At 43.2% G+C, this 17,368-nt stretch overlaps 1 protein-coding gene across 1 annotated transcript in view; it reads right to left on the reverse strand.

The window, feature by feature from the left end:
• The window catches only part of GALNT14 (polypeptide N-acetylgalactosaminyltransferase 14), a 409,305-nt gene that overhangs the window by 27,825 nt on the left and 364,112 nt on the right, over positions 1-17,368 (reverse strand). Inside the window, exons 7-10 of the mRNA XM_084832560.1 lie at positions 11,948-12,035; positions 9,962-10,046; positions 5,511-5,614; positions 1,354-1,480 (exon numbers count right to left, since the gene is read on the reverse strand). Of these exons, the coding sequence (XP_084688686.1) occupies positions 1,354-1,480; positions 5,511-5,614; positions 9,962-10,046; positions 11,948-12,035 (404 nt within the window). The remainder of the gene's footprint in view (positions 1-1,353; positions 1,481-5,510; positions 5,615-9,961; positions 10,047-11,947; positions 12,036-17,368) is intronic.

Consider the following 17,368-nt stretch of genomic DNA (forward strand, 5'->3'; position numbering starts at 1 on the left):
GGGGGTAAATGGTGGGCAAGTAAAACGGGGGGGCAAGACCAGGCCTGGTAAACAGTGGTGGTCCCTGCCAGGGCCCTGAAATGTGCCCAAGCATGCTGCGTGCAGGCGCCAGGCCCGGAGACCTTAAATAAGGGTAGCCATAATCCAAGTGTATCTCAGTGAAAGCCCATGGCAGTACAAAAGATCATACTTTTAACAAACAAAGTCTTTGGAGAATTTGCACATACCTCATTATAAAGTGCAACCTATGTGTTCTTTTTTCCTATCATGGTCCTGACTCACTTATCATACCTACTTAATTTTTCATAGCACTAAATTGTGCAGTTGCAGTTGTGCCTTGCACTATTATTGTTACTTCATTTTTGAAGAATTCCATGAGCTGTGCAGTGCAGCTTCTGTACGCACAGGAACACCTACTTGGCAGCATTACTGATGGACAGATGCTTGCTAGGCAATGGGAACTTGTGCTTATTGAGGAAGTGGTATGGCCCCCACTTCCTTAGCAGTTCTCCTAAATCTATTAACCAGAATTCCCATAGTTTCCCTGCAACCCATTCTTAATTCTTCTTAATATGAGATTCTTACATTACAAGATAGTGAAAACCCGCCCTTTAACCCTCGATGGTTGTGAGTTTGGGATGATGAAAGATATTAAGCATTAGTTATTGAGCATGTGGTTTTTCAGATTATGTATTTGGGTTTCCTTCAGTAATGTGTGAAATATAGGGATGGGCGAATCTGTGTGTTTCACTTTCTCCCACAGATAGATTCTTTAAACCTCAAATTCTTTCTCTCTCAGATATGAAGAACATTGCAAATTTTGGTAAATTCTTATCGAACACAAACCGAAACAAAATTCTCATTCATTTGTACGAGACAAATTCAATAGGTACAGATACTCCCAGCATGGAGAGGACCACGATGTGCCTTCCTGCCATACAGCCTACCAGAAAAAAAGAGAGGTGGTGACCCTAATTCAACACTACTATAGTTGAATTCACAGGGATTCAAAGTCAGGCTTTTAAGAGCAAAGCACCTGAAGCCCTGGGCCTGGATGGACAAATCTCTCAGTTTCAGTTTCTCCCACATTCATTTTTGTTTTATTCTCAAGTTCTTTTTATCCCGAATGTGGAGAAATTCGCAAATTTTGAGTAAATTCTTAGCAATGAGCTCAAATAAAATTCTCTAGTGAAAAAGTGAGCAATGCCTAGAATCATAGAATGGTAGGGCTGGAAGGGGCCTATAAGACCATCGAGTCCAACCCCCTGCTTAATGCAGGAGTCCAAGTCAAAGCATCCCTGACAGATGGGTGTCCAGCTTCATCCTGAATGCCTCCAGTGTGGGAGAGCCTACTTGATATAGGTGTTGGCATTTCCCTCTGGGAAGACATATGGGTGCTTCTTCCGGAAGACGTGCCCGACACGACTGCAGGGGATGATTTCCAAGCTTCCACCACACATCCACACTCGGAATGAGATTTCTGTAAGAGAAACTTAGCTTCAACGTTTTGAAGTCCTCCTGAGCAGACTAGATTCTGGCTTCATCTCTCATTTTACATTCTTCAAACTCATTACCAGAAAAAGGTGTTCTGGGCTCTGGGCTTTTGTAAGTGCTTTTCAAGGCTTCTTACCATAGATTTGACATTTTCCCATTGGAAATCTCCTGGCAACCTCATCAAAATGGAAAAGAGTCCCTTTGTATAGAGCACAGATTACGTGTCAGAGAGCATCTTACTGTTGCAATTATTTGTGCAATGCATAATGCTGAACCAGGACCCTTCCCAATAAATCTAGAGTTCACTGGCAAAGGCAAAAGTGAGGATTTCGGTGGGTTGATAAATGATGCTGACGACAATGGTGGTGGTGTGAAGCTGGAATGTTTGGGCTAAAACTGGTGTTTTCATTTCCACTTAGCGCACAGGCCTGAACTGTGTAGTCCACACCCATATGCTAGAGATCCAGACAGTTTAGCTCAGGCCCAGCTCAGTGTTTCACATGCTGCTCTATGGAACTGTCCATCAAGGGCTCCCTTGATGGGAGCCATCCCCCCACACTCCTTAGATTCTGTTGAGCTGAGGGATGCAGGTGGGGGCAGCTCTGGGCAGTTGTTCCTGTACCTCCTTCCCTTTGCAGCTCCTTTGCCCCATGCCAGAATCCAGGGATGGGCTCATCTTACCACATCTGTCCGCAGCACAGGTGTAAAATGAAAACTTTCGCTATTAGCTCTGTTCCTGCTGATTCCAACAGGCGCTGTTGAAAAGACATGACTTGGGCTCCACCCTGCCCTATGCATTTTTATTTTAAAATAAAAAATGGGCAATTCCGACCACCACAGGGGAATTGTTTGCATTCTTCTGCAGTGTGTGATTTCACCTATTCGCTTCTGTTACCTGGAGTGACTGCTCTGCAGAACAGGATCAGACTAGGAAGCCTTTGGATGGGCCCATCATCAGGGGCTTTATGGCCGCTGATGGCCTGAGCCTTCAGGAAGGCCCTCCGGTACCACTACTATCGTAGCTGCCAGCCTCGCCCTCCTCTGGCCACACTGGCAGTCTGGTTTGTCTACCTGGCACAATGGCAGCACTCATGCAGCTGCGGCCAACCTCCTCTGCCTCCTCTGGGTGAACTGCTGGTGATGGCTGCTGCATAATCCATGGGAAAAGGGGAGCCAACTGCACCATGGGGCATAAAAATGGGTGGGCGCCCAGCACCAACAGGCGGAAAGTGTTTGCTGTGCTCCCCTCCAGTGAATTCTGCCACAACATCAGCAGCCTGCTCAGAGAAGGAGGCAGGGGAGGAGGCTGATTGGGGCTGCATGGGCAGAGTGGCTAAGTCCACCTGCCCACCCTGGAGAGCAGGAGTGCGAGGCTGGCAGTGGACAGCCCATCAAACAGAGGATGCCTTCAAACAGAGGACTGTCCTCTGTAAAGTAGGATGCACAGCCACCCAAGTCCAGGTGCTAACTTCTGGTGGGCAACTTTAAGGCGTTTCCTTCTTAGTGTTCTTTACCTTTAAACCAGCCTTGGACTAGACAACCATTCTAATGGAGGATGCCTTCAAACAGAGGACCATCCTCTGTAAAGCAGGACACATGGCCACCTTATCATTCAGTGTTGCCTCATTGCTTTCTAATGTATCCCACATCTGTTCGCCACATACTCCTAGATCCCGCCCAGCGCCTCAGGCTTAGACTCTTCTTTCTTCTCAGCCACTCTACTGGGCCCAAACCACCATACACCCACTCACAGGCAACTCAGCTTTATACTTCCAACATTTATGCATCCTGGTCTACTTAACTGCATCTCTTAGTTTCAGGCTGAGAGGAAACTTCAGGGTCAAGGCATATTCAGTGAGAAGGGGCAGGGCCAAGCCATTTGAAAAGGCAACTCTTACATACCGAGAAGGAAAATATACACACATGCACTATGATAAAAGGCTTCAAGGGAGGAAAAACAACAGTGTCAGGCAATGGATGGGATTATTGCAAAGCAGGAGCATCTGGTTCTATGGATCACTGACAGAGCTGCTGCATCTGCTAAGACACAGGATTATTTTTCCTTGCTAGACACACTCCCTAGAGGTGTTGGAGTATTAAAGCCAGCTTAAGATCTGTCTCCCTGACATCCCAGTGCCTCCCCTCCTCTTTCAAAGCTGCAGTTGGCTTCCTCTGATCTGTAGCATTGTTGCAGCCACAAAACTATTTAAAAAGAAGAACAAAAAGGAAACAGTCTGGCTTGATCGAACCTTTCAGGCATGAACAAAAAGAGATAACATCACTTCTGTCACCTCCCCTGAGGCAGTCCAAGAGCAGAATAACCTGTCTACAAGCCCAGGACTTCCTGTTGCACTTGTCCTCATTCCTGCTAATGTTTGTGTTATCCAGGACACACCAAGGTCAGCAGTGATCAACCAAGGACCTGTGATAATGGGATGATGCATGACTTTAAGCTATTCTTCTCACTGCCCTGCTCTTCTTCTGGCCCAGAGCTGGCTCTCCCATGAGGCAGGGTGAAAGCCCCGCCTCAGGTGGCAGAGTGGGGGGAGCAGTGAATTACGCTGTCCCCCCTGCCCCCAACAGGAGGGGCCACTGCCACCACCTCCAGTGGGTGCTCTGAAGAGCCTTGTCAGCTGCTTTCCCACTGTGGCATTTGCCACAGTGAGAGAGTGGCCAGTGGGGCTCTTTGGAGCAGCTGCCCTCTGGAGATCCACATCAGCCGAGGAAGCAGCTAGCGCAACTCTTCATAATGCCGCCCAGGATTAAATGCCTGGCTCTGAGGGGGTTCTTATTCAGAGCCAGGCATTGTGGGATGAGTGTCCCAGGAGACTGCCTGTGGAGGGAGGCACAATGAGGGAAGGGAAACGAGGCATGATCTGGTGGCAGAAGGGGAAGGGGGTGGGGTATGCTGTGGTAAAGGGAAGAGGGTGCAGTGAAGTAAAGGGAAGGGGGTGCGATGCGGCAGTGGAAAGGGTAGGTGTGGGCAGTGCAACATGGTAAAGGGAAGGGGAGAAGGGGTTGGGGGTTAGGGATGTGGCGGTGCATGTTCTGTCTTGCCTCAGGTGGCAGGAGAGCTTGCGCCGGGGCTGTTCTGGCCTTGGTATAACACAGAGAAACCTGTTCCAAACATTCTTTCAATTGGCATAAGACTGGTCCAGAATCATCTTGGCAAAAGGCCTTCCAAAGCTGGCTCATGCAGGAGATGTAAAATTTGATGCAGCAAGGGAGCAGATGGGTGGGTGGCCATATTTCTCTCTTGGAAGACCAGGCATACACAGGGTCACCTACTCTGTCATGCTGTTGCCCAGATTTACTGCTTCCAATACAACTTTATTGACTTAGATGTTTAAGTGTTCCCTGTAGATAACAAGTAGTTGTAAACAAACAGAAAATATCCTGTTGGAACATAACACATGGAGAAAGCACAACAGATGTTCAAACTCCATCCCTGTAACACTCTCTCCCATGGCCACCATAAAATCATCCCCCAGAAGAAGAGCCAATTCTCTCTCTCTGTTTGGTGACACATTAGTAAAATACACTGCACTAATTAGAGAAGTCCCATAGGAAATCCTACCAGACCTTCAGAATTAACTCTGATACGGCCCATTTCTTTCTTTTAAAAGGCCTCCAGTGGCTGATGTTGTGGCAGATCTGTGTGCACACCACATTGTCTTCACTCAGATGGTCTTTTTTGCCAAGAGACTGCCTGCCTCTCCCTTTTGGCCTGTTAGGGAGTGTGAAGTCACTGATGGCATCAAGGAATGAGAGAATATTTGTCTACATATTATGAAGGAAAGGTTGGCCCTCATGGAAAAGACAGAAGACTTCAGAATATTGACGGCACTTTAATAAAGGTACCAAAAGAGTTCTTGTTTGCTTAGTTTTCTGGAAAATATAATAAGTGGGATTTTTGAGTGATAGGTATCTAGGAATAGCAAGAGAATGTAGACTCCCTCTTGTCTCAAATCTTCAAAAGCAAGTTTCCTCATCTCTGCAGAGTGACATTGACTCACCAAAGTTCTCTCCACCCCAGATGTCCATGGCTGCATCATATTTTCCAAGATGGTTGAACCAGGCCTTGTCAATTACAAAAAGCCCCCCTGCAATGATAGGAGTCCTGCATAGTTTGGAAGGAAAGAAGGGAGAAAGTCTCACTTGGACAGTTTTGCAAACATATTAATACGTGTAACATAACATAAAAACATAAGAAGAGCCGTGCTGGATCAGACCAAGGGTCCATCTAGTCCAGCATTCTGTTCACACAGTGACCAACCAGCTGCGCATGGAAAACTCAAAAGCAGGACATGAGTGCAATAGTACCCTCCCACCCAGGTTCCCCAGCAACTGGTGTACACAGGCATACTGCCTCTGATACTGGAGGTGGCATATAGCCACCAGGACTAGGAGCCATCGATAGCCTTATCCTCCATGAATTTGTCCCTTTTAAAGCCTTCCATAGTGGTGGCCATCACTACATCTTGTGGGAGTGAATTCCATAGTTTAACAATGCACTGTGTGAAGAGGTCCTTCCTTTTATCTGTCCTGAACCTCCCACCAATCAGCTTCATGGGATGACCCTGGGTTCTAATATTATGAGAGATGGAGAAAAGTGTTTTCCTATCCACTTTCTCCACACCATGCATAATTTTGTACAGCTCTATCATGTCTCCCCTTATTTGTACAGAGAGAAAGAGAGAGGGGGAGAGAAACAAATCCATATTATGTTTCCTGACACACATGTACCTTTGTAATCTGTAAATAGCCAGATACACATAGCTGTTTAAATCCCAGACATACATATGATAAGCGTCCTGGAACTCTGGCATTTGGTTTATTATTATTTTGGGGAGGAGGAGGAAGAGCAGGAAGAAGAATCTGTTCTTTTATATTCCATAAAACACCATCAGTGCTTTACAGAGTATAAAAATATATACACGTGTGTAATAATAATAATAATAATAATAGCAGCAGCAGCAGCATTAACTGAGTTAGTGTAAGTGTTGAAAGAATAAGAAAAGTGTTAACTATGGTTGTGCAGTAGGAATATGATGTAGAGGGTTATCTAAGTGGATGGAAGATAAGGAAATGGATATGAGATAGTGGGTTGTTCTCTGGCTTGTGAAGGGTGGGGTTAGATTAAATGAGAAGAGTCGAGAACTTCAATTAGTCTCTAGATAACAGATAGTGTCAGTGAATGTTTGGTGAGTATTGGAGATTTCTTGGGCTTTTCAGCTTCAGTTCTTTTTTCTTTTTGTGAGTGTTTTACTCAAATGGTTTACAACTTTATATAACTTTACTTATTTATATGGGCTTTTAAATGTTTTTTTTTATATTGTAAGCTGCCCAGAGTTTTCAGTATAGGGGAGAAAATCCTCATCATAATAATAATACCATTTCCAGAGAGGTAGCTCTGTTAGTCCTTTGCAGCAAAAACAACAGTCGTCGTTATAATAATATCATAAATAATTACCAATTCTTACACAAATTTAAAGGATGCATTACTAATGTTTCTTGTGGATGTGTTTTAGGAGACGTTGCCAGGTTTTTAGAGGAGGTTTCAGGTTTTGGTAGCCTTCTACATTACACAGTGGTAAATATGCTTGGACCAACATGCAATGAGGAAATAGTCAGCTCTGATATTATCCAGAACACACAACTGCAAACACATATTTGAAGATTTATATTTTTAACAAGCGAAACACTTTACCTGTGTATGTAAAAAGCATAGTTCTCATATTCTGCCTGGAATTTGTCCTACTATTTTCCTTTAGAACACATACCACAGAAGTAGACAGATACTCAGCAGGCTGCTGAAAATATAGTTATGCACTCCCCACTTCCCCAACTGCTGAGAAATTCATCAGCAGCTCCATAAGGTTTGGATGAGGGAGAGTACTGGAGCCTTATTGTCCCTTTGCACTCTACTTATTTACAAATATACAAGCAGGGCACAGTGGGAGATAAAAGACTCCGACAGCAGATAGCAGAACCACTAATTCTGCATCATGCATGCACACCAGCCTGCATCATACTAGCTAGCCCATTCATGCTATTCAAGCAAGCCAAACACATAGCAACATTTTCAAAAAGATAAAAAATGATTATGAGGATTTCTTCTGTTCTAATACATGGGTGGGGAATTGGTGGCCCAGAAGCTGGAAGTGGCCCATGGGGCATCCCAAACCAGCTGGTGGCTTCCCTTCCTCAGCCTTGCCACCTGCACAGAATTAGGCTTTTACAAATCCTAGCACCAATGGAAGCTTTTCAAAGTCTAATTGCAGTGTGTGTGTGTGTGTGGGGGGGGTTTCGGGGGAGGGTCACAGCATGTGGAAAGAAGAGGGTTAACTCTTCCCTCCCCAGCATGGCAATCAGAGTTGAAAAAAAAGCAATGGAAGGCTCTTTTCAAGCCTTTTTGCTGTGTGGGCCAGCTTTGTGTATGTGTCTGTATAGCCCTATTCAGGCATTCTCAAAGCATGTTGTTTAAACCTGTGAGGAGGGAGAGTGCACTAGCCCCACCCCTATCCATCTTCACGCTGTACACATGGAGGGAGACTTTGTGTAGGTGAGAACCTCCTCTCTCTATGAGGGGTCTCTATGTGATCCAGGACACTGATTATCTGATTTTCTGGATCATGTGGAGACCACCCATGGAAAGAGGAGGCTCTACATTTCACAAAGTTACCCTCCACATGTACAGAGTGACAAAAGTGATAATAGAGGGGGTTGGGTTAGTGAGCTCCCCCTCCTCGCGTATTTAAATAATGCACTTTGAGAATGCCTGAATAGGGCTTGTGTGTGCATGTGTGTATTGTATGTGTAGATGTATATGAATGGGTATGAATATGTGTCATGAGTGTGTTATTTGAGTATCTGTATGGCAGTATGTATAAGAGGGTTTTATTTTGGCCTCATTTGCTGGTGGCAAGTGGCCCCCAGAAGGTTAGCCATGAAGGACAGGGGTCCTTGGCCTGAAAAATGTTCCCCCATCCATGGGCTAATATCTGCATACAAAAATGGTGTCTCTCACTACGTTTCTGGATAAGTAATGCTTCAAAGAACCTTGGTATTTTCCTGTCAGTCATAACTCTCCCCCCAGCATGTAATGAGTGGCTAATGCACTCATCAGCACAACTCCTCCAAACCTGATGTTTGCAGCCCTGATTGCAGGCTTCCAAACCAAAAAATGCATTTAGCACTTGGGGGTTGTTTACATGACATTATTTAGCCAGTGCTCTGTACCTCATTTTATCCTGCTAGAAGCCTCATTTCAAGGGGGGGAAGTCATACTTATTCAGAAGGACAAAGAAAGAGCTTTTAAAGAAGCCCTTTGTAATCAGCTCAATTTTGATTTCGAAACAGAGTTATTTTTTCCCATTTTCCTCCAGATTAGCTGAGAACAAACGTAAAGAAGTGGCACTGAGTAGGATGAGATGCAAAGGGGACTGTGTTGCAAGCACTGCAGTTCATTTCGCAGGGCACATCCCATCGTCAGCAGCCTGTTTCATGGCTTGAAGTGGCTTTTCTTTTAGTCCTTCTAATGATGTACTATTTTATTCAGGCAGACCTTTGCCATATAAACTGGTCTGTTGCTGAAGGGTTCTTTTGATTAGTTGGTGCTATTTATTTATTTCATTGTTGTGTTTTTAATTCATTTGTTTTTATGTTACATTTTAATTAAGATTTTTTTAATCTGGATGTTGTTAGCTGCCTTGAGCGCCATTTTTGGGTGGAAAGCTGAGATAAAAATAAATGAATAAACAAATAAGGCGGAAGAGGGGTTCTTTTCCCCCTTGTGATATGGCAGTTCCAATATGTGGGAATGCCATGAGGCAAATAAAAGACCCCTGGTTAGCAAAAATGATTGGAATGTGAAGAGGAGAGCAATTCACAGTTTTCCTATGGTTCTTCTGAGAATTAATTGTAGTTTCCATTCTGGGATTAGAGGGGCTGAACTTCCCCCAACATTCCAGTATGTGGGCTGAACTCATTAAGGTCTGCCTGATCAGAGTTCCCAATTGCAGGGGGTGGCTTTTAAGTGTGTTCCCATGTATAGAGAAATGTTGGGGGCTGGATTTGCATATGTCCCGTCCCCACTGCTCACTTTTTGCCCTCACGTGTTCAGGCAAATGCCTGAATAGGGCTGTTGAGTTCAACAAAATGTAAGCCACGTGCTAGGTTTTTTTTAGGGCACATACCAAAGGGTATGTATCATTTTGGTTATTTTAGTTATGGAAATGAATGGCAAACACAATCATTTATTATGACATCTGTAAAACAATGGTTAAATACATGCATTTAGGATGTAATCAAGTGAAGTTTCAGAAAAGATTTCCGATGGCTCAATATGCTGTGCTCAAACTGTTATTGGGAGCATTTTTTGTAAGCATTTGGCTCTCTTCCACCGTTCTTTCAAGAAAGCTCTAGGTGACCTCTGTGTTTACCCTTCCTCAGTCTTGTCACTTACTTGATGGGCTCTGTGGGGTCCGTTCGCTGTGCCTTCTGCTTTGGAGAAAGTTGTTCCCATTTAAAATGTAGGCTCCAGTCAAATCCTAAATATCAAATCAACAGCAGGCACAGAGAGATTAGAAATGCCTCTTACGACCACGTTTCAATCACCATCATTATATAGGTTATCTGGGTGACCAGCCAGATGGGCGATTAATAAATTTAATAAATAAATAGGTTATATTGATTACAACCCAATCAATATGACTAGTCTATTCAGGAGAGGATTCCAAATTGTACTATGATTCATGATTAAGAGATATTATCTTAATATCCAGTTTGTGGTTTCTTTTGCATCCCCTCATTAGTCTATGTTTATCTAATAAGGGAGATTCGTGACTTCTGTGTTAGCTCACAAACCTTAATCGATATACCCAGCTTGTATTTGAGCTTTGTCTCCACAACTGCAGTGCACACTGGCCTCACTATCTAATGCAGGAATTATTAATGGCAGTTCAAATGTGACGATAGACTCCAAGGAGAGCTTAATCAATTAGCAATGAAATTGATTTTTCAAATAAAGATTTTCAGAGAAAATAAAAAATGTCTTGGGTGAAACAGACTAGCCCGGTTCAAACAGTCATGATCTCAGCTTAGTTAGTACATGTGAAAAGGATCTAGGAGTCTTGGTGGATCAGAAGTTGCTAACAAAGGTGATGTAATCATGGGGCTGCATTAATAGAAGATTAGTGTTCAGGTCTCGGGAAGTAATAGTTCCACTCCATTCTGTGTTACTCAGGTTGCTTTTGGAGAACTGTGTCCAGTTCTGAGCACATTTTAAGGACACTGACAAACTACAACACATCCAGAGAAGAGCAACCAGATAGTGAGGGGTTTGGAAACAAAGTCCTATGAGGAACAGTTGAAAGAGCAGGGTACGTTTAGCCTGGGGAAGACTAAGGGGAGATATGATAGCAGTCTTCACATATCTGAAAGGCTGCCATGCAGAAAATGGAGCAGACTTGTTCTCTTTCACTCCAGTGGGCAGGACTAGAAACAATGGGTGAAAATTTCAGAGAAGCAGATTTTGGCTGAACATTAGGAGAAATTTCCTAAGAATGAGATTGTTGAGCAGTGGAATAGATTGCCTCAGGAGATGATTGGATCTCATTTGGTAGAGGTATTTAAGCAGAGGCTGGATGGCCATCTGTCAGGGTGCCGTACTGCATCCTGCACTGCAGAGCCTGCATTGAGCAGGGGCTTGGACTAGATGATCTCTGAGGTTTCCTACAACTCTATGAGTCAATGAATGAACCTTTAGGAATACATGCAATTGATTCACTCCTCCCTTTTCATGAGCTGAAAATATCAGGAATTCTTTCACTAACCATAGTTTTCTGTTTCATTTGAGGCAGAAAACTGGTTACCAACTTCAGAACCACAATCTGAAGTTGGTTTGATATCCTGACTTGTTTTGAAGCTGGGAGCCATAGGGCAGTATGCCGGTAGCCATAGGGATACTGCCCTTGTGCTAGCAGAACAGACTGTTAGTGTAACAGGAACTTGCAGTTCCTGAACAACTGAAAACACGTGGCAACACTCATTTCTGCAATTGGGCTGGTTGATGAAGCTCACAAAAGTGAGCTCCACTGACCCGTCCCATTCTGGAAATGAGTGTTGGTGAGTTTGGTTATATACTTATATAGAGAGAGAGAGCCAGTGTGGTGTAGTGGCTAGAGTGTTGGACTGGGAGCTGGGAGATCCGGGTTCTAGACCCCACTCAGCCATGGAAGCTCACTGGGTGACTTTGGGCCAGTCACAGACTCTCAGCCCAGCCCACCTTACAGGGTTGTTGTTGTGAGGATAAAATGGAGGAGGAGGTGGATTATGTACGCCGCCTTCGGTTTCTTAAAGAGGAAAAATGGCAGGATATAAATGTAATAAAGTAAATAAATAAATAAACTTGCCTAAATAGTCACCTGTCTACAGTCAATTGCAGACTTACCTCCCCTTAGATCTGAAGAAGCTGCCACATAAGCAAACGTGTCCAAGTTGATGATGTCAATTACTGGACTCACCACATGGGTTGGATCCTATTAACAACAATGGAAGAAATTTAAGTTTATGAAGAAATTTATATTTTTCTTACAATAAAATAAATGTGTTTGTGTAACTTATTTGTAGTAGGGAATCCGCATATCTTCCATCCATGTAGCAATTACATTTCAGGGGTATTGCATTTTTCCAAGCAGTGAAGTTAATATAAGATGTACCTGGGAAAATATGATACTTCCTTAGATAGTGAACCCAGGGAAGCAACTAGTAAGCTGTGAAAGACGGAGGGGGAGATACATCTTCCTGTGATATAATTAAAAATTAGCTGTAGAAGAGCCTTTTCAGCTTGTAACGCCTTGGTCCCACTTCATTAAACACTTCTCTACATGGCACTATCAGGACTAGTGCTCTTTGTTTCCATGTGAGTGTGTCACACAATATTGCAGATAACCTACTGGATTTTGTTTGTGACACTGTAAATGAAGAGCAATACTGTCTCTATTTTCTTGCCACTTTGAGGGGAAAAACAGTTCCACAGAACAGCTATCCTCCTCCATCATTACAAAGAGGGGCTAATAAGCACTACTGGATTGGGGCTCCTGGCAGTATCATTTTAAGAAAACAGTGCTGTTAGAACCCCCACACCCTTTTCCCCCTCATGCCTAAAGGCTCTGAATCATCCAAAAGGGTACATGCTGGCAAAATGTCTGTGAATTGAATTTTGTCACCGTAGAAGTAATTTCTTCGTATGCTTCTGTATAGAGCTATGTGCAAATGGCCCCTTGAAATGCTCCACCTTACTTGTGGGCAGAGAAAATTGGGAGACAATTTCACCACATTTCTCCGGGGGAGGAGAAATTCTCAATGGTTTCTCCCAGGTAAGGCTCCCGATTGGCAGGGCTTGTAACACAGCTTCTTTCTTTTTTGGTAAGGATTTTTTTGGGGGGGTTGCGCTGCATCAGCATCAGCTGTCTTGGCAGGCTGGCCCCAATTTGCATCCACTGCAATGCAGATGGGGGCGGTGTTGTGTCTAGCTCCAGGGATGAGGTAGAGTTAGTGCTCTGCCAAAATCTGTCCTCCAATTTCCTGAAAGTGTTCTCCCCCCGTGAAAGAGGCTTCCATTGTTCTTCCTCATTCAGGATATTTTATAATTTATTTTTGTGGTGTTTTTGTGCTCACCTAATTACAGCAAGCCTCCCAGGGCCCCAGGCTGCCTGCACTTCTAGAGCTGAAAAGACCCTATGGGAGGAATTACCTCATGGTGCCTTAAACTGAACTTTAATTGAAGTGTAGGAAGCTGAGGAGGCTACAGGCAGCCAGAAAGATTATTGTTCAATGAAAAACAGGACACTTGTGCTCACTCCTCAGTCACCTCATTAGTGAGGTAAGCACATGAACCCTGAACCCAATTCATGAGAATTTCTCCGAAATTTCTTCACCATTGGATTTCTTTTCGGAAGCAACTTCTCTCCTATCAAATTGAATGAGAATGGTCGAAAAAATGTGGGAGAAATTTTCAGCACAGCTAATGAACTTCCCTAATGAAGTTGGAGCCCCTTCAGCATGACTGGATCTTAGGCTGCTCTGGCAAATTCAACAGAAGAGATTACGACAATGTTGCCCACTTCAAGTGGTTCTTTCCTAAAAATCCAGCCACATAAGGGAGGCTCCTGGAATGCTCTAATAATACATTTTATTCATTCATTCATTTTTTTTATTTAAAATTATTTTTAGGCCTCCTTTAAGGGTGAAATCCTCTCATACAAATCACAGGGAAGACCACATGAAGAAAGGAAGCAGGAGGGAGAATCAATGAAGTAGAAGATGTGAAAAAGCTTTTAATGTCATTTCTAGATGGCAGGACACAATCTTCTAGGTTGATCAACTTTTCACCAAGCCTAGATTCAGTCTTGAACAACTCCTCTGTATAAATTATGTGGGTTTTATTTTATTTTTTGTTGCAGGGAGAGTTACAAATATTTTGTTGAATAATTTAACACCATATTTCTAAGAAAATTCATCCATTTGGAACCTGCTCCCCTAATATTTGTTGCTGACTGTCAATGGATAAGCAACAGAAAAGCGGAAAAATAATAAAATGTGACCCATAAAGATCAGTCAGAAGGAAAGGAAGATGAAACAAACAATATGAAATCATTTATTCACTCCTCCATCCCCATGTGCCACCCCATTACTGTGGTTTTTCCAGCAGGGGAAAAAAAGAGTTAAAATACTCAGATAGCATTTAATATTGAGGTTCGTGTGGCTTTGTGGCTCAATTAATATCTTGTCATGGGTGGACAGATTATATGAACAGCTAGGGCTCAAACATCATTGGGATGATGGTGAGGAGAGATTTTGACAGCTCTGAATATTCTTTTATCTTCCTTTTTTCTTTAAAACCCCTCAAAGTATTCCAATTATAGCTCAAACTTCAAAGTTTTCTCCTCACCTGATCAAATTGATTTTCACAGGCATGCAGAGGGTAACATCTCTGTGTACATGGTACTACCATTGGAAATCAGCCCTGGCAAACATGAGCTGTATGTGAACATAATTTTGCCAGGGTGCACCAATCTGGTAGCCAATGGTGTCCAAAACGTTAAGTCAGGAGGTGAAAAGGTGATTATGAGAGCCAAAACCTGTTTCAGAAAGGCTTGAACCCTGGCACCCTTAAGCTGAAAGAAATAGGATGCTGCCTCATACCATCAAACTATTTGTCCACTCCACTCAGTATTGTCTAGTTTAGCTCGTAGTGGCTCTTTAGGATCCCAGGCAGAGGTCTTTTCTTTTCCTTCAATTGCTAACTGATCCTTTGTTTAACTGAACCTAGGACTTCAGTTTGCAGAGCATATGTGCTACTACTAAGCTAGATAGATAGATAAAACTTTATTATGGTCAAAGACCAGCCCAAAATAGATAGATGAATTTTAAAAACAGTACATTAAAATTATCTGTCATATATCCCCAATCAAATTAATAAACACTTCAACACAGTGTAATACTAATGTAATGCATATCAGCCATATTGGGTGGATGGCATTATTCCCCAGAATTTATCTTTCATCCAGCTAGGTAAATCCGAGCTCTCTCAGCATCCTTCTTCAAACACCTATTGTGGCCGCAAAGATTTGGCGACGCTATATGTAAATATTGAATTAGTGTCAGACAACAATATATAGGTATATTGTTGTCCTGTATGACCCAGAAAATTATTCATCAATGGGGAGATGAGTGCAGCATGAATGTCTCTATAAAATATAAACCACAACAAAACATGCTCTGTAGTTTCTATCTGTTCCATGCCACAGGGGCAAAGGCGCTCTGACCAGGGGATCTTTTTGTACCGTCCCTCCAAAACTGCTGAGGGGAGTCCATTGAGGTGGGCCAAGGTCAATGCTCTTCTATGTTTGTACAGCTCCAGTTGTTCAAGATTTGTTGTTCAGTTGTTAAGTTGTGTCCGACTCTTTGAGACCCCATGGACCATAGCACGCCAGGTCTTCCTGTCCTCCGCTCTCTCCCAGAGTGAGCTCAAGTTCATATTCATTGCATCGGTGATGCTATCTAGCCATCTCATCCTCTGCCATCCCTTTCTCCTTTTGCCTTCAATCCTTCCCAGCATTTGTTCAAGATAGGGTGCAACTATTACGATGTATCTGTAATCCTCCCTAAGATAGAATTCTGGGGCACTATTAAGATCACTTTGTCTCTCAATGTCTGCAATGCGCTGCTTGATAGTTTTTATTGCCTGTTCAAAACCTGTATTTAATAAAGTCAGCAAGGGAAGACCCAAGAGAGCTATTTTTCCGTTCAATTAACTGAATCCAATTGGATTTAAAATCATCTTGCAAAATTAGTGGGGCAAGGCCAGTTGGAAAATATGACAGTTTAAGCCAGTACACAAGAATAGCCACCCAAACCTTAGCTTCAATTTTGATCTGGCCAGTCTCTAATCTTATCTTTGCAATGGAGACATCCCTAGGAACACCCAATATTGCCCTCAAAAATTTTGATTGTACATGTTCTAATATTTGGGTATTTGGGAAAGGCCCCAATTGAGAGCCGTACAATAATTGAGCTAGTACTTTTGCTTGGTATAATTGGAGGGCTAAAGGGATATAGTGGCAGCCTTTTTTTTCTCATAAATTGTGCTATTGCTGATGAGCTTCTCTGTGTGTTTAACGCCACATATTCGCCATGAGCCTTCCTGGAACCATTTGCTTGGAGGACTACACCTAAATATTTGAATTGGGGACCTGCTCAATCTTGTGTTGATTTATCATCCATGATCTGATTTTTGGTCTTTTTGCAAAGGTCATAATTTTTGTTTTTTGATCATTGATCATCAGATCTTCTTCCTCGCAGTATTTCGTCAACTTCCGCAATGCTCTTGTAAGCCCAATTGGAGTCCTTGAGATAATAGCTGCATCATCTGTGTATAGTAAAGTAGTTATATGCCTCCCCGCAATTTGGAGGGGGTGAAAATTGGTATGGTTTAGCTGGTCTACCATTGAATTGATGTAAAAATTAAACAAAAGTGGGGCGAGAATGCAGCCTTGCTTGACCCCTTTTTGTGTTGGAACAGCCTTTGTAAGGTGGCCGTGAACACTACATCTGACCTTAAGGGAGGGGTTCCTATATAGAATATGAATGAGTAGGAGCAGGCGTCTATCAATGTTAGAGGCCTCTAATTTCTTCCATAGTTTGACCCGCAAGATAGAGTTGAAAACTGCCTTAAGGTCTATAAAGGCTACATAGAGCAAGGTGACTTTGTTTGAGATGTATTTCTCAATGAGATGCTGTAGCACCAAACATTGATCTATGGTACAGCGACCCTCCCTGAAGCCACCCTGCTCCTCTGCCAATATCATATCCTTTCCCAGCCAGTCTTTGAGCTTCCTATATAGGTGCCTGGCGTATAATTTACCAATAATACTTAATAAAGTGATAGGCCTGTAATTTGCGGGGTCATGTCTCTTTCCCTTTCTGAATATAGGAACAATAATGGCAGAGCCCAATCTTCTGGAATCTGCCCAGTCATGTCAATGTAAGAAAATAGCGACGCTAGAGCCGGGGCCCACCATTCTAAGTTGTTTTTGACCACCTCTGGGGGGATCAGATCTTCGCTCGGTGCTTTGCCCATTTTCATCTGGGCAGCTAGATCATACATTTCTAAAGCCGAGACCAGGGGCCACGGCGGAGCATCTTCAAGCCTACTGAGCTATAGTGACTTCTCCTAAAGACTGGAAGTAAGGATTGGAAAGCAGACCAGGGTCCACCAATGAAAACCCAATCCCACTTCTTCTCACTGATGTGTTCAGGTCTCCCCTCCAATCTGGCTCACAGAAGAATCATGCTGGCTCATAAAATG

Source organism: Heloderma suspectum, chromosome 1 (genome assembly GCF_057233095.1).
Source record: "Heloderma suspectum isolate Gila_16-S chromosome 1, 16-S_ref, whole genome shotgun sequence".
NCBI classification, from domain to species: Eukaryota; Metazoa; Chordata; class Lepidosauria; order Squamata; family Helodermatidae; genus Heloderma; species Heloderma suspectum.